This window comes from Lissotriton helveticus, chromosome 11, assembly GCF_964261635.1.
Source record: "Lissotriton helveticus chromosome 11, aLisHel1.1, whole genome shotgun sequence".
In the NCBI taxonomy this organism is placed as follows: domain Eukaryota; kingdom Metazoa; phylum Chordata; class Amphibia; order Caudata; family Salamandridae; genus Lissotriton; species Lissotriton helveticus.
Genome location: NC_136072.1, coordinates 7,459,713 through 7,485,852, shown reverse-complemented (window position 1 = coordinate 7,485,852; position 26,140 = coordinate 7,459,713). Strand labels below are relative to the sequence as shown.

Genomic DNA, 26,140 nt, shown 5'->3' with positions numbered 1-26,140 from the left:
GCTTGAATAATGTGGAAGGATAAGAGCTCTTGGTGCCCTTTTATGCACTCCACGATATATGGTTTGGTGGCCTGACATATGGGACCAGACTCGAGTTGCTTTCCATCCACAGCAAACACCACCTCAGGTATAGATTTGGAGACAAGTTGTACTTCCTGGGTATCCATAAAACAACCGGTATGATAACACACAGACTATAGGGGGGTTAAGTGGGGAAGGATGAGGAAACCTATCTAAAGGATGGAGACAACAGGGAGGGAGACCTGTAACGAGACACAAATGAGAGGTAATTACTACTTGCTCTTAACACCTCTCTCTATTGTTGTATAGCTCCTATATATCCATATATCGTGTTAAGTTAGCATAGGTACATTTCGGATTTAAACGCCATTTTTCCTTTCTTGCAACTTCTGCACACGACCCTTATTTGTTGACTTAGCTTTCAACCTAGTGGTTTGCCGTGGTGTATGTGAGAATAATATGTTATTGCTCTGATATCAGTTTTGTTTAATAAACCATGTCTGCACGGAGAGTGCTGAAGTTTCAGGAGCAACACGATATGGAATTGTTATGAGGTCTGATCTCCACGCCTTCATAGTCATAACACAAGTGCAGCCTTTGCCAACTTGGGCTTGAGGCGGGATTGATATTGCTTTGCACGAGAATTGTTAACACACTTGATGCGGTGCACATGCAGAGAGAGCTGGTGTATGCTGATGTGATTCCTTCATGCTAGGACACTAAGGTATGGGCCCGCCCTAAAACAACCCAAAGAGACCTTCTTAGATAATAATATAATATATGTGTTAGGGAGGGTGAGATATAAGTGTTGTTAACTCTTATTCATTACAGCATGTTAACATGCTGTCACCATTCGCTTTTTATGTCTTAGTAACTATGCTGATAATTTTGCTACTGATAATAAGTATACTTGTATTATCAAAGATACTGCGCCTGAGAAGACGGCATTAGTAAATAAACATTTCAAATGCACATGTGTCTTCTTTACTCCATGTTCTGGTTTGTAATGATAATATAACGAAAGAGTGTTCATGAGTCCCACGTACCCTGAGGTACTGTAAGTTCATGTTCTGGTTTGTCTAAACATTGGGTGTTTGATATGTCCAATGAGACACTGTAGCTAGCTCGGTAAGGGGTGAGTTGGTTGCTAAGGTAAGTTTTGGGACACCCTAATTTGCCAAGGTTCCACTCCTCTGTGCACAGTTCTGTGTGAGTACAGAAACCCTGCAACATGGCGCCCAACGGTTTCGGTGGTCTTATATCATGACACTCGAGTAGTTTATCGTTCATGCCTTAACCCCTTCACTTCCGTTTCCGGAAAACGGGGTGTTGGTGAAACCTACCTATTTCTTGGAATAGGTCTTTATTCAAGCTTGATTCTTACCTAAACGGTTTCTTTGGATTACTACCCAGTTGTGCTACAAAGTATTCTTTGTTTTTTCTTGTTTCCAGTTCTGTAATGGCGGCAGCGGTGGCTATTGCGCAGCATAGTCGCGTAGCGGTACGCAACCATCTTCAGACGTACCAGGTCCCAGTAGATGGGATGGCTGTGATTTTCGTGGTATGTGCAGATCCGGCGTTTCCTTACGAGTTGTTTTACTCTTGGGTTACGTTTCCGGCTGTGGACGCTAATTCTGGTTTGTTCCACTCCTACACCGCCTCAGATGTCCCAGCTGAATATACGCCGTACAGGGCATTGGAAATACCTATTGATCATTGGCAGCATCGAGTTTGGTTTGATGGCGCACTCCCCCACTCTATGTCCCCTGCGAGGTTAGGTCCACTCTCAATTCCAGGTACTAATTGGCCTGCGTTGGGTGGCTTTACCCCGCACCCGAATCACGGGGCTTGCACCCTGGCTGAAATTCGCAGGCTGCATGTAGTTTCCATTTCCGTGATTCGTGCTTTAGTGCAATACATCGGTCGACATCTTCCTGGTGGTCCCCAGGGGGGTGCGGCCGCTCCCATGGAACGAGGCGGTATGCGTCTCAATCCAGTGATGGTAAATTCGGTTTTTGGTGCGCGTCCTGTTGACAACGATGACTTCCCATTCTGGCTAGCAGAGAAGTTTGATCAACTGGAGGCGGTTTTTCCGAATTCTACTCCTGCTGATAAACATAGAATGTTAACGATTACTCTACCGAAGGATATTACTCCTGAACTTGCTGACTGTGACAGCTGGGGAAAAACATTTGCGGCAGTTTATACAAGGTGTTTCGGCACCCCGTCTATGACTGCCCTGCCTGAAATCGTTAGACGTGTTCAGAATGATCACGGTCCAGAGGCAGCGGTTGAATTGGGTATGCGCCTGTGTGGTTCTTTTGAGATTGTAAGTGATCTCATTCTCTCCAATGTTAAAGGAGATGCAGTTAACTTTCAGGTGTCGAATGCTTTGGCTGCTCTGCCCGATGCCGACAAACCCCGCCAGTTAGCAAAAATTGTGGTGGCCGCTTATAAAACAATTGGCCGCACAAGTAGAGGTCTAAAATATTTTCCAGTGAAGGAGAAAAAACAACCACAGGGACAATCTGCAGTGACAGATGCCCAGCCCAAGTCCAAGAAACAAAATTGGCCTAAAAAACAGACACAGGGGAAGCAGACAACGCAGACTCAGGGTACTTTTCCTGCAATACAAGCTCCTGCGCCACCCGAAAAAGTTTATGATTTGCGCGACCGCGCGATGATTAAATCGCCTGATCGTTTTCAGGGTTCTGATCAACGCTCTCCTCGTTCCTTTCAGGACACATCGGCCCCGAAGACCGGTGGAGGAGGAGGGGGTGGACGTGGACGTGGTGGCCAACAAGGACGTGGCCAGTCCCGCCAGACGGACGGCGCAGTGAAGCAGGAGGATTCTACGCCTAGGCGTCCGCAGTTTGCGAAAAAGAAAGTCGCAGCCTTAACAGCGCATCGATATGCCACAGATAGTGAGAACGCGGCTTCGGAATCTGACGTGGGCTCTGACCTTGCTGGACAGCGCGGCGGAGATAACCATAGTCAGAGAGGCGCTGCGTCCACTACTGAGGGTGACAGCGACTGATGTCTACGTTGTGATAGAAACAGCGGATACGAGACTTGCTCCCCCTGAAAGACTATATGAAATTGTCCTGTTAATTGAAGGTGACATACAGCGTACCGTTAAAGGTGTATTTTGGGAGAATCTGTCTTCTACATATGATATTTTACTTTCGGAGGCTGACTGGCCCCCACCTTTTGTGCTCGCGGCGCCGCGAGGGGAGGAGGTAATCCTACCCAGTTTCGCGGACACTGTCTCGAAAGAGCATGCGCAGCATTTTGCAGAAGAGTGGGCTCGGGCTCTCGCGCCGGCTCTGTACCGTAACCAATGTGGTTGGGATAAATTGTCGCCTTGCCACGAAATTCCGTTGCGGTCTCAGCCGCAGCCTCAACCTCAATATCCCATTCGGCGTGAAGCAAAATCTTCCGTCGCGGAAATCCTTGAACAATTGGAATATCAGGGAGTTATTGAAACGTGTGTGTCACCGATGAATAATCCCCTTTTTACTGTGAATAAACCTGACGGATCATATCGTTTGGTTTTGGATTACCGGCATTTAAACTCGCATTGCCGTAACTGTGCAGTACAGAATACCCACGGCTCTGCCCTAGTGGATAGTCTCGTGCGTAAGCGTTTCAAGACAACGCTTGACATATCCAATGGTTTTTATGCCCACAGATTGGACAGCTTTAGCTCCCAATGGACCAGTTTTACAAGCGCTGGAGTCCAAAAGCAATTCCGGCGTCTTCCAATGGGCTACAAGAATAGTCCTGGTGTATTTACCGCTCGAATTGTCTCTATTCTGGAGGCACTCGACCCTGATGCTTTTTCGTATGTGGATGACATATATCTCACAGACGACGATATTTGGGAGCATCTGTGTCGTGTAAATTCTCTTGTTTGCAACTTCGCAGACATGGGTTACAAATTCAACTTTGCAAAATCGCACATTGCTGAACACACAGTGTTGTTTTTGGGCTATGAGCTCAACAATGAAGGTAGAGGTTTGGCTCCTCACTTCTTGGAGAAGTGCGCACAATTGCGCGCACCAACAACTCTGAAAAAATTACAATCCTTACTGGGCTTTTTGAATTTCGGCAGAACTTACATTCCGGAATATGCCCAGCGTATCAAGCCTTTGTATGCTTTGATACAACCAACTTTCTCAAAATCATGCTGGCTGCCTGAGCATTCAGCCATTTTGCAATCCTTGCAGGCTGATCTGCTCGCTTCTAAATATTTACTGACTCGTGATAACCACACCAACCTGGTCATAAGAATAATTCCTGGGACGGTGGGTTTCACTTACCTCACTTTTAATGAAGGTGACACGGTACCTATTGCTTACAAGTCACACTTGTACACTTCGGCTGAGATGCGGTTTCCCACAGTGGAAAAGGTTTTAACTGCTGTACAGATGGCTATTCTAAAGGAACGAGCTCTGTCACAGGGGAAACGCATGCTAGTGGTAACACCCTGTCCTCATTTGGAGGCAGTCACGAAAGCCAGTGTACCAAATTCAAAAGCTTTGCACCCTCGGTGGATTCAGTGGGCTGCGTCATTGTCATCCTCGGATGTCATGTTTATTTTTGACGCTTCCTTACGGTCGCAGGAGTTCTTGCAGTATGAATTCGTTCACCCTGCTCCTCTGGCGATGCGACCTTTGGAGGACTTCCATTGCATCATTTACACTGATGGGTCGGCGCAGGTTGCGCATGGCTCTAAACATGCCTACGTTTCCGCTTGCGCCATTGTGGTCGGTGCTATGTTGAATGATGAGTTCATTTCCAGGGAGGTACACACGTTGCCCCTGGGCGATTGCACCGCACAATTAGCAGAGCTTCGTGCTCTCTTACTAGCTTTGGAGTACGCAGATCCAAGTGTTACTACTCTAATTGTAAGTGATTCTTACTACTGTGTCCAGTCTTACAATGAAAACTTGTTCTTTTGGATTCAAAATGATTTTCATGATTCCAAGGGTAGCACAATAAAACATAAAAAGATCTGGGTTCGAGTGGCAGAGCTTAAGGCTGTGTTGCCACTCGTTTATGTGATTCATACTCTCGGTCATCAGCGCGTGGGAGTTCACGCTGTTGGCAACTCGCTTGCTGATGAAGCAGCGAAATCAGCAGTATCTACATACTTAGTTGCAGCAGTTACTAGGTCTAAAACCAAGATTGATAGCGACATCTTGGCAGCGATTGCTGCCTCTGAGAAGGGAAGTAAACATCCTTCGGGATTCCCTTCGAAGTATAAATACCACTTAAGTCCCGAAAAGGTTCCTTTTGTGACAATTCCTGATGTTGGGGAACGGCTGATTCCCAACTCTGATCGCAGAACAGACTTGATTACAGCGGCTCATGAAGGTGTGGCGTCTGCGCATGCGGGCGTCTCAGCCACTGTAACGCAACTACAACAACGTTTCTGGTGGCGGGGACTGTACAAACAGACGCGTGATTATGTCCTTCTTTGTGACATATGCCAGCAGATTAAACCTTCAACTGCTACGCGTCCGCCTCAGACTCAGTTGTACATTTCTAATAAACCACTAGGCTGTGTTTATTTAGATCACTGCGGTCCATTTTCATCTGATACTGCGTATAAATACATCTTAGTAGCAGTTGACTCATGCACACGCTTTGTGTGGTTATGGCCACATCGCAGCGCTGATTCCCGGACTGTCATCAGAGATTTGCGTATCTTTATAGGGATTTTTGCCTGTGGTACCTTCCATTCGGATCAGGGTCCGGCTTTCGCCTCTAAGGCGTATAAGGATGCCATGACTTCGATGGGGGTCCAAGTCAAGTTTTCGTCACCCTACAGGCCCGAGGGTAATAGTGTAGTTGAACGAATGAACCGTGATTTAAAGCAATCTTTGACAGCCCGAGTTATAGGCACTGGCAGAAACTGGCTGGCCCACCTCTATGGCGTGCAGCGTGCTCTTAATAATCTCCCTAGAAGGTCTCTGGGTGGGCGGACCCCATACGAAATGCTCTTTGGCATCAAGATGTTCGTCCCTGACCTTGACGGTCTAGACTCGGTGGTTCGCGCCACTTCCTTTGACGCAGATGAACATTGCAATGTTTTACAGAATCTACAAAAGACGAGAGACACTCTTGCAAAGGAACATTTGCCCTCCACATCGGATGATGCGTTGCAGATCCCGGTAGTTGGCTGGCTACCCCAAGTTGGAGAACTGGTTCGAGAGAAGATCGACAACAAGAAAGAGTTTGGTCCCTCCTATCGAGCTCCGGTCCCAGTGCTTGGAGTGAAGGGCACAAGAACAGTCATTTTACCACCACTTCCAGGTCGTAAGGAAAACAGGTTTATTTCTATTGACAATGTCAAGATACACAGAGTGGCCGATTCTTCTTAGCATGACACCGGCTGTTTCCTGTCCTTCCATTGTGAGAAATTCAATTATGCCCACTGCTTCTAATAATGAACCTGAGGTGGCCATCGAATTACCTGCTGTTTCCAGTCCATTATTGAATAATTTACCAGGAACTAACCTTGATGAGACAGACTATACATACCCCACTGATTTGTCCATGCCTGACCTGCAAGCTCGTTTAGCCACGGAATCCAGATTTTCATTTGACTCTGCTTCCCTTGCCTCGAAAAAACCCTCTAAAATTGCATTATATGCTAGCCTGTTTAAAAAACATTTTTTGATACCTCCTTGGATATACATTTGGATGGTCCTTTTTTCAGTTTACCTTTTTATGTCAATTGGTTTTGTGTTTTATTTTTTTCGGATTATGAATGGACACTATGTCGAGGAGAGAACTTGCATTACTCATTTGAATGGAACTTTGGCCCCACTTTCCTCTTCACATTCTACACACAGATTAAAAAGAGACTTGACTTTGGTTAACATCACAGCGTGGCCTGTTCTGGATGGAATAGCGTGGGATGCAGTTCGTTTTCAGATTCATGGTCCAACGGAAGTCGTTAATGTCCCTAATGTACTCAGAGTTAATATGGGGGATGTGGTGAAACAAAACATTCGTTCTGATGATTGGGATGTTAATGCTGTGGAAAGTTTGTTTTCTGATTTGAAATATTATGCTGCTTTTGATGCTGAGGATTTATATTTAGAATCTGCTAATTATGGTGAATTGTTCTGTTACCAACATTATGGCAATCACTTCTTACACAAGACATCTTCCCGAAGGGATGCGGTTAATTTTACTCAGTGGGAACATTGCCCAGCACCGACACAAGGGAGTTCAGAAACGTTTCTTAAAAAGTATACTTATTTCACTGACTTTAATCAGTCCAATCCGGAGTCCTTTTATTTTAAATTTCACAAACAGCCACTGTCCAAGGTTCGACTTACAAATACAAAATTGTTATATTCAAAGGCCTTCCTGGATCAATTAGTTACTGGAGGGTATGAGTTATGGAAGGATACCATAGACCTTAAATCAGTTTGGGGCTCAAGGGCCTGGCAGGTACAAGGCACTGAGGCTTTGCACCGTGCATGTCTCATCCCAAATCATATGTGGTTTTTAAATGAAACCATTTCCCAGACCACGTGCTTTGGATTGGCTACATCTAAAAGGTTAAACACCCCGTCTTTCCCGGAGTTGGAGGAATATGAGAATTGGAGTAATTTTACTGAATTGTCCATTAGAGAAATACAGGCTCTGCTTCTGAATTCCTCCTTTAACATTTCCAGTATGAATCCCAAGGGTTGGCTGCTTTGGCACCGTAGTGCTGATTCTTGCCAAAAAAGATTTTTAAATATAACTGACGGTTTTAAGACTGTTAGATCTGATCCCCGTTTTGATTTGAGTCATACTGTCACCTCTTACTCTGTGGGCAAGTTGTGTCAAGCTTGGCTGAAACATTCAACTTTACCTGCGGTTAAGTATCACCTTTCCAAACTGAATGCAGACGTGGATTTGAATGATTTCATTAAGGGCCCAGCTAGTGGCAGGTCGAAACGCTGGTTATATGGTGTTTACAATGAAATTTGGAAACTCTCACAAATTGAGGCTGCTTCACGCCTTAGGGCTATTGATCAGGCAAATCTTGAGAAAGTTCTTGCAGTTGTTGACAATAGCATTAACGTGCTTTCCTCAAGAATTTACACGTTGGATAATATTGTGTCGTCTGTTGTTGATATTGTACATGATGAAGTATCTGTATTATACCATGGTCAAAATCAATTACGTTCAATCATGCAGTTTGCATGGACACTTCAGACTCTGAAAATGGGTAAAGTTCCCTGGGGATACATGAATGTTTCTTCTTTATTTGCACCGTTTAATTTGACAGACAAACAACGCTTGCTTTCAATGCGTGATGCTTCCTTTTCTATGCTACATATTGAAAGGTTGGAATCTTTACCTTTTTCTGTGGCAGAATCCACTGCTGCTACGTGGCTTATCCACGGTTTAATAACGCTGCCTTTTGCTTTATATAAGTTTTCAAATTGTATGAAATATGTGCCAATAGGTCGTTTTGAACCCTTAGGTAGCGGTTTTCTTCATGAGGTCTGGTCACTCCCATACACATACAGATGTTTCAAGGATGAACAAGAGGTTTATCTAACAGGGGATGAGTGTACTGAGACGCCAGATCATTCTTTAATGTGCAGACACATACAGTTACACGGTTCATGTAACAAGGACCGACCGAATATGGCTTGCGTTTTACAGGGCACGCCAGTTCCTGCTATCATCCCCACGTTTAAATTGTTAGAGAATGGTAGTTATTTAATGCTCAATAATGAAAACTGTTGTGGTTTAATTAAAGGTATAGCTTTCATAGTAACGGTTAGTGAGCGAGTTATTTGCTGCAGAAATGTTCTTTATCCTCCCACACGTGAACATAGGGAGTCTTCCATTTGGCCACAGATACCGACCTTGGGAGCAGAATTCAGCGGCATGGCTAGAATAAGAGCTCTATTGTCCCAGAAAGAGGTGGCCTTGAGCTCGGCCCGTGAAACTTTCGTGCTTCACATTGCTAACACCCGCACGGAGGTTCAGGCTCTTTTAAACACTGATTTGCCCTTGCATTTCGGAGCCATGGTCCGTTCTATCTTTAACGCATCCTCCACAACGGGCCTAGCACATTTTTTTAAAGTTGTTAGCGGTGGTCTCGTGACTTCCTTTGAGAAGATTTTTGGAGTCATCCCTGCTTTCTTCCATTCTATTTTTTCATCCTTGTTTGGAGGGTTCCCGTTTTTGCTTGCATTAGCGGCTGGCGCATTGGTGGTTTTCTGCCTTTTTAAATATGGATGCCCTTCCTGTGCAAGACCACGCACAGTTACTACTGACGCGGTTTCGCAACCGCATGCTTGATTATTATGGCACACTGCCGTTGGCGACTCTAAGCACGGCGTTTGGATTATCTTTTCGGTTCTCCTATTTCACCTGTGTCCAGCCTGTATTTCACTGCCTGACCTGTGATTTCCTTTGGGCCATTGATTTGTGTCTCTGCGGACCAATATCTTCTGACGTCGATTTTGATCAACTGATGAGTCCTATCATTGCTCACGAGTTGGTTTGTTCTGACGAAAGGATTATGGCCTTGGCGGTGGCACATGGACTAATGGGTCCCTGGGATGTGTTGTCGGCAGCGCAAAATTTCTTGGAACGGAGTTTTCTTGACAACCCACCGAGCTGTCCTCTGATGGTTATAGAGGATGCGGTGCTGGAAGATCACGTATGTTCCTTTCATCTTTTAAATTGGATGGCTGAACTGTTTTCGGATGAGGACAATGACTTCCTCCTGGAGGCTGTTGCAGCTTACTTTTCATATACAGTCTTATCATAGACACTGCCTCAAATTGACATGCTGATTGATAGCATTTCCTTGATTTTATTGACTTTTGGTCAAGACATTTTATTTTTTGCTTGCCTATTGGCTTGAGCCACATTATATTTGTGGGCTATTTTTTGGCATTACTTTTTATAATTGAATTTTTATTCATGCTCGTTTATACATGGATTCTGCTCTCATGTGATGGCACTTCTGTTACCTTGTTTAGTCCGTTCTCGGATCATGGGGGGGTGTTGTATAGCTCCTATATATCCATATATCGTGTTAAGTTAGCATAGGTACATTTCGGATTTAAACGCCATTTTTCCTTTCTTGCAACTTCTGCACACGACCCTTATTTGTTGACTTAGCTTTCAACCTAGTGGTTTGCCGTGGTGTATGTGAGAATAATATGTTATTGCTCTGATATCAGTTTTGTTTAATAAACCATGTCTGCACGGAGAGTGCTGAAGTTTCAGGAGCAACACGATATGGAATTGTTATGAGGTCTGATCTCCACGCCTTCATAGTCATAACACAAGTGCAGCCTTTGCCAACTTGGGCTTGAGGCGGGATTGATATTGCTTTGCACGAGAATTGTTAACACACTTGATGCGGTGCACATGCAGAGAGAGCTGGTGTATGCTGATGTGATTCCTTCATGCTAGGACACTAAGGTATGGGCCCGCCCTAAAACAACCCAAAGAGACCTTCTTAGATAATAATATAATATATGTGTTAGGGAGGGTGAGATATAAGTGTTGTTAACTCTTATTCATTACAGCATGTTAACATGCTGTCACCATTCGCTTTTTATGTCTTAGTAACTATGCTGATAATTTTGCTACTGATAATAAGTATACTTGTATTATCAAAGATACTGCGCCTGAGAAGACGGCATTAGTAAATAAACATTTCAAATGCACATGTGTCTTCTTTACTCCATGTTCTGGTTTGTAATGATAATATAACGAAAGAGTGTTCATGAGTCCCACGTACCCTGAGGTACTGTAAGTTCATGTTCTGGTTTGTCTAAACATTGGGTGTTTGATATGTCCAATGAGACACTGTAGCTAGCTCGGTAAGGGGTGAGTTGGTTGCTAAGGTAAGTTTTGGGACACCCTAATTTGCCAAGGTTCCACTCCTCTGTGCACAGTTCTGTGTGAGTACAGAAACCCTGCAACACTATCTCTAATCCTCCCTTGACACCCATACTTCCACTAACCTGTAAAGAAAAATATGCTTGCTGGATTCCAGGGGTGTTGAGCTTGCACCTCTAATTACCATACAGGATGCTGGGATAATGAGGTACATACGATGGCTCAAAAAGACCCTCTGTCTTTGACATCCCTGTGGAGGACTACAGGAAAGGAATAAAACAATGTTGAGCAGCAGCAGTGAATGTCACGATCAATAAGGATATGCACACATGGAATAGAACACCAATAGTAATGTAGCATAAGCAGTATCCAAGAGGTGTAAGAACAGTTTGCACAATAACGAGAAGAGTTACGTCATTCTCCCCGATAACAGCACACAAAACGGAACTGATAACAGGATCCACTATATCAGTAATATCTGTGATGTCAAGACTTTCCCCGGCATGAACTTTTAAAGTACTGAGGAAAGTTTGCCAACAAAAAGAAATCTAGACACACAGATAATGCCAAGTAATGTAGACAAGTATCCCTCCCTCACAAGAACTCCGTGAGAACGCTCACGAGCTCAGCCAACGTACGGAAGATAAGGTAAAGTGCACTCCGATACAATCAGGGTCATAAAATGGAGCAAGCAAGTTTTCAAAGAGACCAGAAAGGGTAGATGGATTAGCGGTGCCCAAGGCACCCTTACCCGACCAAGGAATCAGGAAATGCAGCCACAAGATCTCCAAGTCAAAGCGGAATAATCGGCAGCTTCTTCACCCTACTGCCTCGCTATGTCAGTGTTTCCGCATCATGTGAGACGCGATGGCTGATGTAGGGTCTGACGTGATGCGCTGGGCTGAGGCTGCCGGGAAATGTAGTTTCTTTCCCAACCTGTGCAACTGGGCTCCGTGACCCCGAACAGTTTCCGCACCAATTAATTTCCCATGCACTTTATACTTATGTGTAGCACGAAAATGGCTAGACGGATTTCATTAAAATTTGGCAGGATTACACGTTATGGTGTGCAGAATGATCCTTTTGTGTTCTAGAGGTAAGTAGAACAAGTATACTGTACGTTATAAGGCATTTTAACTTATCTGTAGTTGCTGTACTTTTTCAAACATTTCATGGTACAAGTCAGTATGTGATTGGCAAATGACAGCCTTTACAGAAGTTAAAGCCTATTTTGGGACTATTTTCCTTTGCGTTCTAGGGGCCACTCTGTCTCCCGGGGAACATTTTGGGTTGACACCCTCAATCCACACTTAGGGGGCAGAATAATGTATGCACCTATTCTGGGGTGGGAGCACTGTGTGATGCTGCGTGTTGCCCCCAAACCCTTTACCTGCCCCCAAAAAAGGTGTGTGGTGCGGCTCACCCAGGGATCATGCCAGGCTCTCACCCAAAAATACGGGCATAAGTATTTTGGCACCTACGGGAGTTGGATTGAGGGTAAATACCCAAAATCTATCCCGGGGACAGAAAGGGACATTGGACACCAAGGAAAAATAGACCCAAAAAAACTAAAAAGGAGGTGGACTTTCTGCACACCTAATGGTTGGTTGAGGGCATTTACCCAAACTCTGCCGCAGAGGACACAAAGCCCGCTGGACACCAGGAAAAAATAGGCCCAAAAATTAAAATTGGGGTTGGGGCGTTTCACTCAGGCATTACCCTGTTATCAGTCTTTCTGCTCACTAGAGGTTGATTGAGGGCACTGACTGAAATCTTCCTGCAGGGGACAAAAAGGCCATTAGATACTGGGAGGGCAAAAGTCCTAAAATTAAAAAGGGGGGAGGCAGCTCGCTCATGCATTGTGCCTTGCGGATGTATGATGTTACAACGCATACTTTTACAACGCCTACCTTTACAACGCGGTTTTTACAATGCATACCATTACAACGCATAATGCTTTTAGGCGCTGGATAGTGAATAGTTTAATTTACTATTCCAACTCCAGTCCCCGTGGATAGTAGGGAAGGTTATTGGATAGTAAATTAACCTATTCCCTATCCTAGAGCCCCCCCCAGAGCAATGCGTTGTAATAGTTTGCGTTATAAAAGTTGCGTTGTAATGGTAGGTCATTGTAAAAGTTTCGTTGTAAAGGTTGTTTACCGTGCCTTGCCCATAGTGCTGAATCGTCACAACAGTATTTCTGACCATTTAGGGAAATTGTGGGTAAACAGCCCTCCGACCTCTTTTTATAAGGCCCAAAAAATTTGGAGTCTAGGGGACTTTATCCCCTCCCCAGGTGGCCATATTGGAAGAAACGACTGCCACCCAGAGGGAAATAAAGACTGTTGGGGTTAATTTGGGGTGAGAGCTCAGAATGATGTCTCAGCGGGCCACCCACACCCATTTTACTGCTTAAAAAAATCTTGTGTCTAGTAGGCATACGATCCTCTGTGGGGGCATATTGGAAGTAAAGAACTCCTGTCTGCGGTTGGAGGGTAGAAATACTGTCAGGGTCATTTTGGTCATTCTATAAGGTGTTGACATCGCTCTCAGCTACAACCTCGAAATATTGGCATGAAGAAATTATTCACGAGCATGGCTTGCAATACGTGGTGCCCAGATGTTCTATATTTGAGATACATTATCCTTCTAAGATGGCTCCTGAAGAGGGTAATCATCGAAGCACGCTTCAGTGCGGCTTCAGTATTCCTTGGTATTTAAATCAGCCAATATGCCATTTCCGACGTCCGGGAGCCATACACGGCAGGAGAGACGAATATCGGCAGGATGTCTACTGGCGTCCTCGTTGGAGGTAAGACAGCTTGCAGCATAGGATATGCGATCCATATGATTAGAAGACCTGGACAGTCGCTAGTCATACTTCCATTTGATCTATGCCCTATTTACATTGAGATATTTACTTTTTGTCATTCTAGATGGCGGGTACTCACGCTATCTGATATGGATATTTACATTGAATGAAAATATATATTGAGGACACTTGAATACGGAGGCTACATATAAGAGCAATATAAAGACCTATAAACCTCGCCAACTCATCGGGCCGATTCACAGAACTAACTTAAGACAAAAGCCTAAACTTACTACTTTTGGTATTCGCAGAAGTTAGGATTTTGTCTTAAGACAAACTTAAGACAGACTTAAGACAGACTTAAGACAAACTTAAGACAAACTTAAGACAAAATCCTAACTTAAGTCTGTCTTAAGTCTGTCTTAAGTTTGTCTAAAGACAAATTTAAGACGAAATCCTAACTTCTGTGAATACCAAAAGTGGTAAGTTTAGGATTTTGTCTTAAGGTAGTTCTGTGAATCGGGCCCAATATACTCATACTATATAAATGTATCACAATTTTCTAAAATTAGTTTTTTTTAATATTATTGCTACACAGAATACAGATGAAGGCTGATGTCTTTGTAGTGATTGCCGGGACAGAAATAAAACCGGCATGGAGGTAGGGTAGTTTTTGAGATTTTCAGCATATTCTTCTGGTTCAAACTTTGGGTGCGTTTGGAATTGATGCACTGACTGAAAGTTGCTCATATTACCATCTAGGTATAAATAAGCAATATTCCTGGAAGACAGGTGCACGCTGCGTTCTTTTATTAAACTGCTTGATTGTAGATCACGGATCCACACCTTACGGGAGATTGCATGTACCTACCAAGGAGGTGTAAATAGTCACTTATTTAGAGGAATGATTTCACTGCACCACATCCCACTTCACCCCATCTGAAATCCTGGAGTGCAGTTTTAATGTATAGATCATGCACGGTTATAAACAGCTTTTAAATGTGGTGTGATATGTTCTATGGTTGTGACAAAGAAAAAAAATGTATTTGAATTTCACAGTGCACCATTTACCATCTACTTGAAAGGAAGCTTTGGGTTTCCACAAAGATTAACACATGTGTATAATGTGTGGTTTTCTTACACTACACTACATCTACATTTGTGTTATTTTCTTGTGGGGAACACCCTAAACAATGAAACATGTGTTGGCTGGCTAGACAAAAGAGAAAGAAAATTAAAGACCAATAGGACATACAAGAAATGTGTCATAACAAGTGATTTTTTTTATTGGACTTAGTGTGTGTTCGGGCTATATATTGTGATCCCTAATTTAAATTATACACCTTGCCTACACGTCTTTGCAACTTTAAACACCTTTAAACCTGAATGAGGTGGCACCAGATTTGTTATGTGGGCAAGGGATATTGCAGTGTAGAGGTGAGAAGAAGTTGCCAAGTGTATATAACAAACAATTGGAAACTGGTAAACAAAGCCTTTACAATTCTCTGTCAATTTCACAGCTAAGTAGTGTACCTACACTGTGGTGATTTGTCCTAAATTCATGGTAGGAGATGTGCTGGGCAAAGACAGATCATTTATGGAAGTTTTTATTCATGCAGACAACAGATCATGAGTGGTTAGTATTGTTTTCTCCACATTTATAGGCCATTGACACCCTTAGGTCCTGTAGGTGTCACTTATAGCCACAAAATGAATAAGCTGTGGACTGTGCTTGCTGTACACATGTGTTTATTTGCTTTTGCAACTGGTAGTGGGGACAGAAGCTTTGTAGAACTGTTTGATTGCCTAATCATCAACAAGTGATCTTTGTGTTTTCTCACCAGGGAGGGGCGCTGTGCTCTTGTGACCTCATTTGCGGTGTTTAAATTTATGTCCATGTACGCAACTACATCCCTGATCACGCAGGTTCTATTCAGCTGGGTATGTTTTGAACTCATGGTGACTTCTGATATGTTCCACATGAGACCAATCAATATTGGGGGGGGGGTGGAATAACCCAAGGAAATGGAATGAGAAGCTTTAGTGTTTATCTCCTTAAATCCTTGTGATTATGCAATATATGAAATATCATCATCTAGGAATCTTTGAAGAAACAGAACCTGTCAGTACCCTTAAACTCCTGTTGTGTCCCCCAGATATTACCTCATCGTTTGTTATTACAGGATAGAGAGGATCCCCAGTGTACATACTTAAAACAGTTCAGATTATTGAAACTATGGTTCTTCTCTTACAGTGATGCAAATGGATGCTCTTTATTTGTATTTAATTTTTTACTTTAATAATTTAGAAATGTTATTCTTATGGACGTCTTATGGACGTGATGTGCATTGCTCCAAGTTGGTAAATAAGAATATTTGAAGATGGGTGGGGGATCACTTGAAGACAGATTGATGGATTATAATTGTTGGAGCCTGAGAAACACACTCAGATAGTGATTTACACTCACAACAGATTGTACTCAACCTACTTGTACTTGGAAATCTCCTCTGCTTCAGACATCCAATGCCTCAAACACTGCCTGCACAACTTCCAGACCTGCCAGTCCAGCATCTACACTGCAACTATAATAAGACAGATTTCCTCTTAATTGCAAAGAACAACAAATAGGCAACAGTACAAACCTGGCTCTGTGATACGAACCTTGACAGCTTCAAACCTCAACTTTCACTCAATGCAGAGACAATTGAATTCACCCTGGACACCAACCTCACCCTCAAGGAACACTGTTACAAATGGGGGTCTCTAGATGGCAGAGGGAAGAACATTTGTCCAAGTAAGGACCCTTCTTCCTAGTCAGGATAAGGGAGTTACACTCCTAAAATTACCCTTGCTCACCCCCTCGGTAGCTTGGCACGAGCAATCAGGCTTATCTTAGAGGCAGTGTGTAAAGCATAATTTGCCAAAAAGTTAATGAACATTCACCATATAAAATTTTGACACTACTGATGCCTTATTTATCAAATAGAAAACAATGAGTTGGAAAAGTTTGATGTCATGAAAATATAACTAAAAAAAGTCATTGCTTCAACATGCATGTAAATGAGGGAGGACACACATGGGATCAGCACAGGCTTTTCTTGCTTGATACATACCTATTCATGTGCAGATTTACATCAGCTGTCACTATTCTCCAGGAAACAAGAGCTGTTACCGGCTATTAAAGGCCTGCTTCAGCGTTAAAGGCCTGAGCCGAAAGCGAGGGACTTTAACAAGGCAGCGGGACTTTAAAAGCCAGTATAGCCCTGCTACAAAGGGCTAAAAGGCTATTAGTACATTCTGCCACTAGAAGGCAGAATGCTCTAACAAATAAAACAAAGCCTTCAGGGAGCGCAACGGGATTGAAATTCCCTCAGGCTCCCTGAAGCCTTTGTTCACAGCCAAAGCTGTGAACAAAGAAACATTGGAATGTTGGAACTCCGGGCTCATACCAGCCATTATAAGCCTGGAGCACTACATTGTTTTCAATGGAGCTTCCGACATTCCAAAGTTCTAATATAGCCTTATAGCCCGCCGTAGAGGGCTAAACCAGCTATTAAAGGCCCGCTGAATCGTTAAAGGCCCGAGCCGAAGGCGAGGGACTTTAACGAGACAGCGGGACTTTAATTGCCGGTATAGCCCGCTACGAAGGGCTATAAGGCTATTAGAACATTCTGCCACTAGAGGGCAGAATGTTCTAACAAATTAAACAAAGGGTTCTTGAAGCTCGAGGGGATATAAATCCCCTCGAGCTTCGAGAAGCCTTTGTAGAACATTGGAATGTTGCTCTGCGGGCCTTTACCGGCCTGTAGAAGCACGGAGCACTCCATTGTCTGCAATGGAGCTCCCAACATTCCAATGTTCTAATATTCATTATTCATCAAAGAGGAGCATTAGAGAAAAAAATATGCATCAAGGGTGCCGTCCACTCAACTATACCATTTCCAAAAAAGCCCTTGCTGCACGTTACCCATCATGATGAAAGTTTTAGGGGTACCCCACTTCTTCTGTTTTGGTGGGGGAGGGTCTAGTCCCTACTGATGAAACATCCCATGTTTATAAGTGTAGAGAAACGCAGCTCCTGTGCTAAAAAGTGATTCTTACAAATGTTAAGACAAGTAAAAAATGTGTGTTTAGGAAGTGCCTCACGTAAGCAACCACCCAGGAGCAATTGGTGGTTTCTCGCCGAATAGCTTACTCTCTCATCATCAGCACTTTCCTAGAAAGGAACAAAAACCAACACCCAAAACATGAGTGAGAAAGGAATATATGTGTGTGACCTAAAAACTACTAACAGTATACAGTGCACCTCTGAACATATGTATTCCCTATCGCTCCCCATTTAGAGAGGAGAGGATTCTTCCTCACAACCACTACAAAACTTAAAAATGAGTTACGGAAGAGTAGACTGAACTTGTCTTTAATTTGTAGTGCCTGCACTCATAGTTAAAAAACCACACCACGTTTAGACCATTTTAAGCCGAACAGCTGATATGTTTCATTGCCACTTTAACTTATCAGGGCACGGAGACCCCATTCCACCTTTAAGATGCACTGGACCTGCAGGTTACAAAAATAGGATTAGACAACATATAATATAGAGAATACAAAAAGTAAAACAAGAAAGAAAGTTTTTTTTAGAAAGGTGTAACATTTAGTCACCCAAAGGGATGCTTCACAATGAGAGCAGTAAGACAGCTCAATTAGGAGCCATGGAATACATTTGGACAATCTAGAAAAGGCCACAAATAAGGAAACAACCATATTTTTTCATTAACACCATGTTCATTTCCTAGAACTGTTACTCCTTAGGATTCACTGTAATCATAACAAACAGAATTTTCTTTTAGTACTTGTATGGTAATTGTCATCCTGCCCAACGCACACTATATTGCTCTCAGAAGAATGAATGGCTCAGTGAACTCTGCCAAGATTCAAATGAGACCAACCCAGTATAAAGGTGTTTACATTTAGCTGAGAAGGAAGGTATTACACATTAAATGTACTCTATATCCCCAGGAAAGAGTTAAGCATTAGTTCCGAAACAGAGATATGCAGGGGATAGTCCAAGGATGTATACACCCTTAGAAGTAATTGCACCTTGAAAGAGCCTAGGAACCGGATCCTTGAAGACTAGAGAAGCTAATGAAAGCACGCGGATGGAGGCTTTGATGACAGCATGACTTGGAGAAGCATCTGGGCATGGAAGTCTCAAAGGGTGTAGAAACATAAGTATGGACGCCTTGTGCATGTGAGAATAGAAAACCTGGAGGCAAGAGGACCCTACGTGGAACCTGAAACTAAGACTCAGAGGACATAGGACCTAGAGGAGAACCTGACCTGACAATGAACGCTTTTGAAGCATGTGAGCCTGAAAGAAAAGGAGAGGTGGACATTTTGGAAGCTCAAGGATCTGAGGAAGAACCTCAGGCGGCGAGCATTGGATGCATCGGAGCTGGTATTGTGAGCACAGCCAGGGCGATAGTCTAATCTCCATGATGCAGCTATAGAATCCTAGAGTGGATTACCATCACAGCTATGGAAGGCAGGCTCAACAGGACCAACAAGATGATGGTTGATGTGAGTACCAAAGCATCCTTATAAAGCAGTGAAGAGGCAATTCAAACAACCTTTTTTAATGCAGCACATAGCTTCCTGTGCTATGAGAATACTAGCGCACCTGACTATACCCCAGAAAGCAAACTCCTTCGATTTACTCCATGCCTGCTCCAATATGTCAAATGAGGGGTCCAAGGGTGCGTGGGCGTGCTTTGTTTTTTTCTCCCTCTCTAAGCGCTTTTCATCCTTTTTTAATGTTGCATCATGTACGGACTAAGAAATGCATTGCTAGAAAAACGGCACTCAACTGAGATCAAAGGTGGACTGGATCCTCCAGGTTCCCCCTTAACCACCAGAGTTTAATGGAAGAGAAGCACAACTGTTTGAGATCATGAGCAGCTTCCTGTTGGTCCTAACCTGGGCCTGTTGCTGTGGTGCACATCTGGGCTGCTTGGCCATAGTAGCTCTTCTGCAGCTAACAGAGTTTGCAATGGAAGAAGTCACACAACATTTGGATCTGTTAGCATTGGTGTTCTCACTTAGTAAAGATTTCTTTTATATAAATATATGAACATGATATAAACAAGAACAACCCCCCGCCCCACAAATTCCACCACAAAAAGAGTGCTATTTCCGGTAGGAGCAAATGATGAAATTCCAAAGACGGGGAGTGAAGTTCGGCATTTTAGACAGAGATGCCATCGGTTGAGTGTCATGTCCATGTTTGTTGCCTGACTGTGTCCTCCTATGAATCCATTTGCTTCTCTTATTCTGCTCATCTATCATGTGCATGGGTTAAAATTGATCAATAATGTATGTAATCAGCAGTCCCAATCAGTCACTGAGCATCTTTTAATAGGGGGCATGCAGCTGATGCCTCATACACCACCACTTCCTTGTCCTTCTTTAGAACTGTGCCACATAACACAGCTGTGCACAAAGGCACTCAAAATAATACGTTTTTAATTTAGCATCCATGTGCATAACTGTAATGTTTAATCTCTAAAATGAATCATTAGACTGATGTCATTTTGGGGGTCATCTCAGACCACATATTGAACCAGAAAATTTGAATTGATGACTTAATTGTACACGACAGCAGCTTATCTTGAGGCACAATGAACTAACTGTGTGCATTGATATTCACAATAATAGACTTTTTATTTGTTGTACTGTTTTTCTTCTACTATTACAGAACTTTGGACTCTTTGGAAGATGCCAGTACCTCATTGGTGATCTTGCGATCTCAACAGGGGTGTGCTTGACAAGTACGATTCTACACTCTCTCCAACATGAATTTAAATGTATTCTTATTGCCTGATATTCAAAAATGCATTTTGTGGTAGCCCCATTCCACTTGTGTGTGTATGGAATTTTCCAAACCTTTGCATTACACATGAGCATATACATTTGAAAATATACACTTTTTACCCTATTTAAAGATTCATCACTCATTGATTAGCTCAGTGCCAACACAAAGTACCAGGCTACTGGCCAGGATGGAGACACCAGAGGGCAAATGCAAAGGCCATGTCATTGGGGGTGTCTCTGATGAGTAGTATATTTGGTATCCGGCCACATAGGCACACTCACACCCCTAAATTCCTACACCCACCCAAAGCACAAACACACACACACAAGCAAATGTTTCTACATTCATCAGATCAGATAGACATACACATGAGCAGAAGCAAACCGTTCTCTCTCTTCATTGAATTCCATTTTGGAGACATACCTCCATCATCACAGAAAGGGAGATATGAGTGTAGCTATCAACAGTAATCCATATAACAAAAACAATGCACCCTGATTGCCTTTGATAAAAACATCCACTCTTAGGTTTATCTCAAGAAGGTGATAAATAAGAACAAAAGCCTCTATCCAAATTGCTCACCAAGGGGGCCATTAGGATGGCGGGTGGACTTTGCCCGCCCGCCATCCTCACAGTACTTGGGACCGCCTACCATAAGGGTAGGCGGTCCCAAGTACTGTATTAGTATTAGGTTGCGCCTGCCACAGTGGCGGGCGCATCCTGCATTTTTAACATTGTGGCGGACGGTGCTCTCAGCACCGCCCGCAACAATGCAAAAAATGCATGTATGCATTTGCATACACAAAGCGTCAGGCAGCGCGCGGTGCCTGCCGCTTTGTTTATGCAAATGCCGGAGGGTACCACTGGTGTGCACCCCCCCACCTCTCCTTCACTCCGGGGGCACGCAGGGGGCCCCCAAAGTAAAGAACGCATGCCTTTCCGTGGCGTTATAGCCGCCACGAAAAGGCATCTGCATGGCTAAAATGGCTGGTGGTGTCTATTAGACACCGCCACCATATTAAACCTTTTCCACCCGGGTCACAAGGCGACCGGGGCGGAAAAGCAGTGGACGGTTTTTCCGTCCGCCGCGGACCCCCCAGCCATGCTAATATGGCGGGGGATCATTCTGGTTAGGATGGCGGGTGGATTGCCCCTGTCAGGCTGGCGGTGGCTACCGCTAGCCTGGCGGGGGCAATCCTCCCACCATCCTAATGGGCCCCAAAGTGTGGTCAGCAATCACCAAAGTGATGGAAAATCCATTATGAGATTCTGGATCATTAGCTGAGGCGAGAAAAAGACATGGGCTCACTGCCACAAAGTTAGTAAAATGGGCTTGTGGTGAAAAATGTCATTCAGAAAACCTGGGCTTAACCTGTTGTAGCAATTCCATAAAGCATCTGGCATACTGACAGAGAAATGTGTATTCAGTTTTATTCAGCACCAAAAGAACATTGAGGAAAATAAAATAATAATGATCCTAAACCAATTTAATAAAAATGAAGAAATATATATGAATAAAATAACACCAAAATTACAAAACATGGTTAAGGGGATCATGAGACATTCATTTCTGATGAAAATGTCAGAAAATCTATTGGGAACTAAGATGGTATTAATGTATTTATTTAGTGAATGTGCTTACACAGCTCAACAATGATGCCATTTGGCATCCTGGCCCAGAGCAAAACTACTGGGAAAGAGAACAGGGAAAAAGTCAACATAGGCTAGCTGTATTAAAAATAAAGCAGCTACAGAAGGTCACAGTGAGAAATTGGGTTGTTGGTTGTGGGGAGTTAAACTGTACTCAATGACAGCCAAAGGATAAACCACAAAAGTCACTGAATTAACCTATGCTTTACCCTCCGACCGCTTGGCTCAAAAACGGTCAGGCATAATTTAGAGACATGGAGTAAAGTATTTGTGCAGCACTTAAACAGTAATAAACTGAAAACACAGCACAAGAGAAATCACATACGACTTTAGAAAAATAGATTCAATATTAATAATTTATTTGTCATCACAATGACAAAAATCCAATCAGTATAACAAGCATTATGAGTTTGTAAGTTTTAAAGTAAAAAATTGCATCTAAATGATGAAAACACCAAACGCAAACATCTAGTCGCTTTAGTCTGGGGCAAAGTCGAAATCTATGGCCGACTGCGATGGAGCGCGGTTCGGCTACACGGAGTGGATTGGGCACAGTCTCTGGTTACCTTTAGGCTTCAAAGAATTTTTTAAGAAAAATGACTGAGGGGGTAAATTTCAGAAGGGCAACTGGTGGCGTCTGAGGAGGAGGCATTTTCATCAGGGAGCCACTGGACGAAGTCACGGTTCGGTGACTTAATATCGAGGGACATAATATAGAATGCCCAAAATATCGAAGGACAAAATATAGAATCCCTATCTACAAACAGGTAAGTACTAAAATATCGAATCCAATATATAGATTGTTAAAAATATAGTTAATAAAAATATCGATTTTTAAAATATATTAAAAATAATATAAAATTAATTAAATATTAAAAACAATTAAATAAAATATACTTAAAATAATGTAAAAAAAGTCATACATAAAATTAATAAATGTAATGTAAAAAAAGTAGAGAATTTGTTGGATAGCGAGAGGGTAAAAATTACTATTCCACTCCAGTGAGTGTAATAGTAGGGAAAGCATTGGATAGAGTAGGGGCAAAAATTACTATTCCCACTCCAAAGAGTGCAACAGTAGGGAAAGCGTTGGATAGCGGTGGGGTGAAAATTACTATTCCCACTCCAGAGAGTGCGACAGAAGGGAAAGCATTGAACAGCGTAGGGGTAAAAATTACTATTCCCCCTCCAGTGAGTGCAACAGTAGGGAAAGTGTGGGATAGCGGGGGGTAAAAATTACTATTCCTACTCCAGATAGGGCAACAGTAGGGAAAGCGTTGGATAGCGGAAGGGTAAAAATTACTATTCCCACTCCAGAGAGTGCAGCAGTAGGGAAAACGTTGGATAGCATAGGGGTAAAAATTATTATTCCCACTCCAAAGAGTGCAACAGTAGGGAAAGCGTTGGTTAGCCTAGGGATAAAAATTACTATTCCCACTCCAGAGAGTGCAACAGTAGAGAAAGCGTTGGATAGCAAAGGGGTAAAAGTGACTATTCCCACTCCAGTGAGCGCAATAGTAGGGAAAGCACTGGATAGCGGGGGGGGGGGGTAAAAATTATTATTCTCACTCCAGAGATTGCAACAGTAGGGAAAGCGTTGGATAGTATAGGGGTAAAAATTACTATTCCCACTCCAGGAAGTGCAACAGTAGGGAAAGTAATGATTTAATATTAAAATACAATTACATTCATTATCAATAGCAATAAAACAATTAATTAAAAATAATTACCAAATAATAATAATTAATTACCAAGTAAAAACGTTAAATACTAATTAATAAAAAAATAATTACCAAATAAAACAATTAATTACTGATTAATAAAAATTAATTACCAATTAATAATTAATTATCAATTAATTATCAATACATATAAATACAAATATTATTTTACTTTATTACAATTAAATCACTTCCTACCCTATTCCCCTATAAACCCACAACCCGCTCCAAATAAATACAATTAACTTAATTATCAACTAATCAATTAATAAAAAATAATTACCAATTAACAAAAATGAATTACAATTAATAAAAAATGAATTACCAATTAATACAAATTACCAATTAAAAATTAATTATCAATCAATTAATTATCCATACATATAAATAACAATGTATATTTATTATTATTATTATTATTATTATTATTATTATTATTTTTATTATTATTATTATTATTATTTCTTTATTTCGGCCGATTGGCCATAAAAGACACATATTTATACATAGTAAAACAGAGGATCATAACAATATACATACACCAATACTTTAAAACATTCAAATTGTTAAAATACGGTACAGAATTAATTTTCAACATCCTCATTTAAACGCATTTCATTTAACAGCTGGAGTTTTGGGCTTGTACAAGGGTCCTACTCAAAGCAACTGACCAAGTTTCCTGCGAACAATATACACAGAATGGAGGAACCTACTGATACTGAATACAATAAACTGGGCTGTATTAGTTTTTATAATCCTATATGCTGTAAAACAGGATCTAGTTCCAAGGAGAGTGCACATGGGTTTAAGCCATCTCATTCGAGCCTTCGAATACGCTTTATATAAATAGCATGTGAACCTCATTCTCTGTACAAGAATCTGAGCACATAGAACATTTCCCATTTTTGCCATTCAGGCATCCCAATTTTTTTCTTTGACCAGCGTTCTATATTGGAGTTCAACATAAGGGTTCCATACCTAAATTTCAAAAAAAGAGACTTCGCAATAGGTGGCTCTATTTCATCCAAAAAGGATTCAAAACGGGGTTCATCTTTGAAGGATAAAAAATCTTGAATTAAGGACCCAGTTCTACTTTCATATACAAGCCTATAAGTCATATAGGACCAAAATGCTCGTTTTACTATGGATTTAGCAAAGGCCGGTAAATTATCTGGATTCTCCCACAGCGAGTACAAGCCCAGAATTGAGAACCACTTTTTAATGTGCACAAGCCATTGGATAGAATGAAAAGAATCAAGATCCAATAATTCTCGAAGACCATTTCTATATTCGAGCAATTCTGGAGTAGACCATACCCTAATCCAAAAGATTAATGGTCTCATAATGGTAAAATAGTCAGTTCTTTTGAAATTCAAATCAAGCTGGAGGGGAGTCAGGGGTGTACTATTAGGGACCCTTACTATAGCTCTCATAAATTTATTGTCCAGGCCCTGGAAACTATCCCTGGCCCAAGGTCCCCATATCTCAGCCCCGTACAAGGCGGCAGATTGAATTTTAAATTTAAAAAGTTCGAGAACAGGGGTTACACTCTTGCTTGTACTAGCATTCAATCTACTGATAATTGGTTTGACGTTGTGAGCATATGACACCTTACTTTTCTCGATTTGGGCCTTCCATGCTAATTTAGAATCGAGTACTACCCCCAGGTAGGAAAAGTTTTCCACAGTTCCTAATGTCTGGCCATTCAGAGTCAAGTTCCCTCTGTCCGGTTTACTGGGGTTCAATGCCATACACTTAGTTTTATCAACGTTTATTTCTAATCCCTTGGTCACACAATAGCAGCTAAAGGAGTTTAAGAGTGCCTGGATGCCCTTTTTGGTTTGGGATATTAAGATGGTATCATCCGCGAAGAGCAACGCAGGCACCCTCTCTCCATTAAGCTGTGGGGAATCGTTAATACAACCATTCAAATAATCAGGCACATCATTGACAAATAAGGAAAATAAGGTGGGGGCCAAGACGCATCCTTGCCGAACACCACGCTCAATGGGAATGTTACGCGTGAGCTCACCATTTGGACCCCACCTGATGTTTGCGTGGTTTCTAGCATGCAACTCAATTATTTGGACCAAAAGACACCCTGGCAGACCAGCTTCACTCAGGGACCTCCAGAGCAGGTTGCGAGGGACAAGGTCGAATGCCGCTCTCAGGTCTACGAAA

At 42.4% G+C, this 26,140-nt stretch overlaps 1 protein-coding gene across 2 annotated transcripts in view; it reads left to right on the top strand.

The window, feature by feature from the left end:
• Positions 1–26,140, top strand: part of LOC144792208 (putative cation-transporting ATPase 13A4) — a 408,029-nt gene that overhangs the window by 351,329 nt on the left and 30,560 nt on the right. For both annotated transcript variants that reach the window (XM_078667109.1, XM_078667108.1), the window contains 2 exons: positions 15,565–15,661; positions 20,472–20,544. In XM_078667109.1, coding sequence (XP_078523235.1) covers positions 15,565–15,661; positions 20,472–20,544 — 170 coding nt within the window. The remainder of the gene's footprint in view (positions 1–15,564; positions 15,662–20,471; positions 20,545–26,140) is intronic.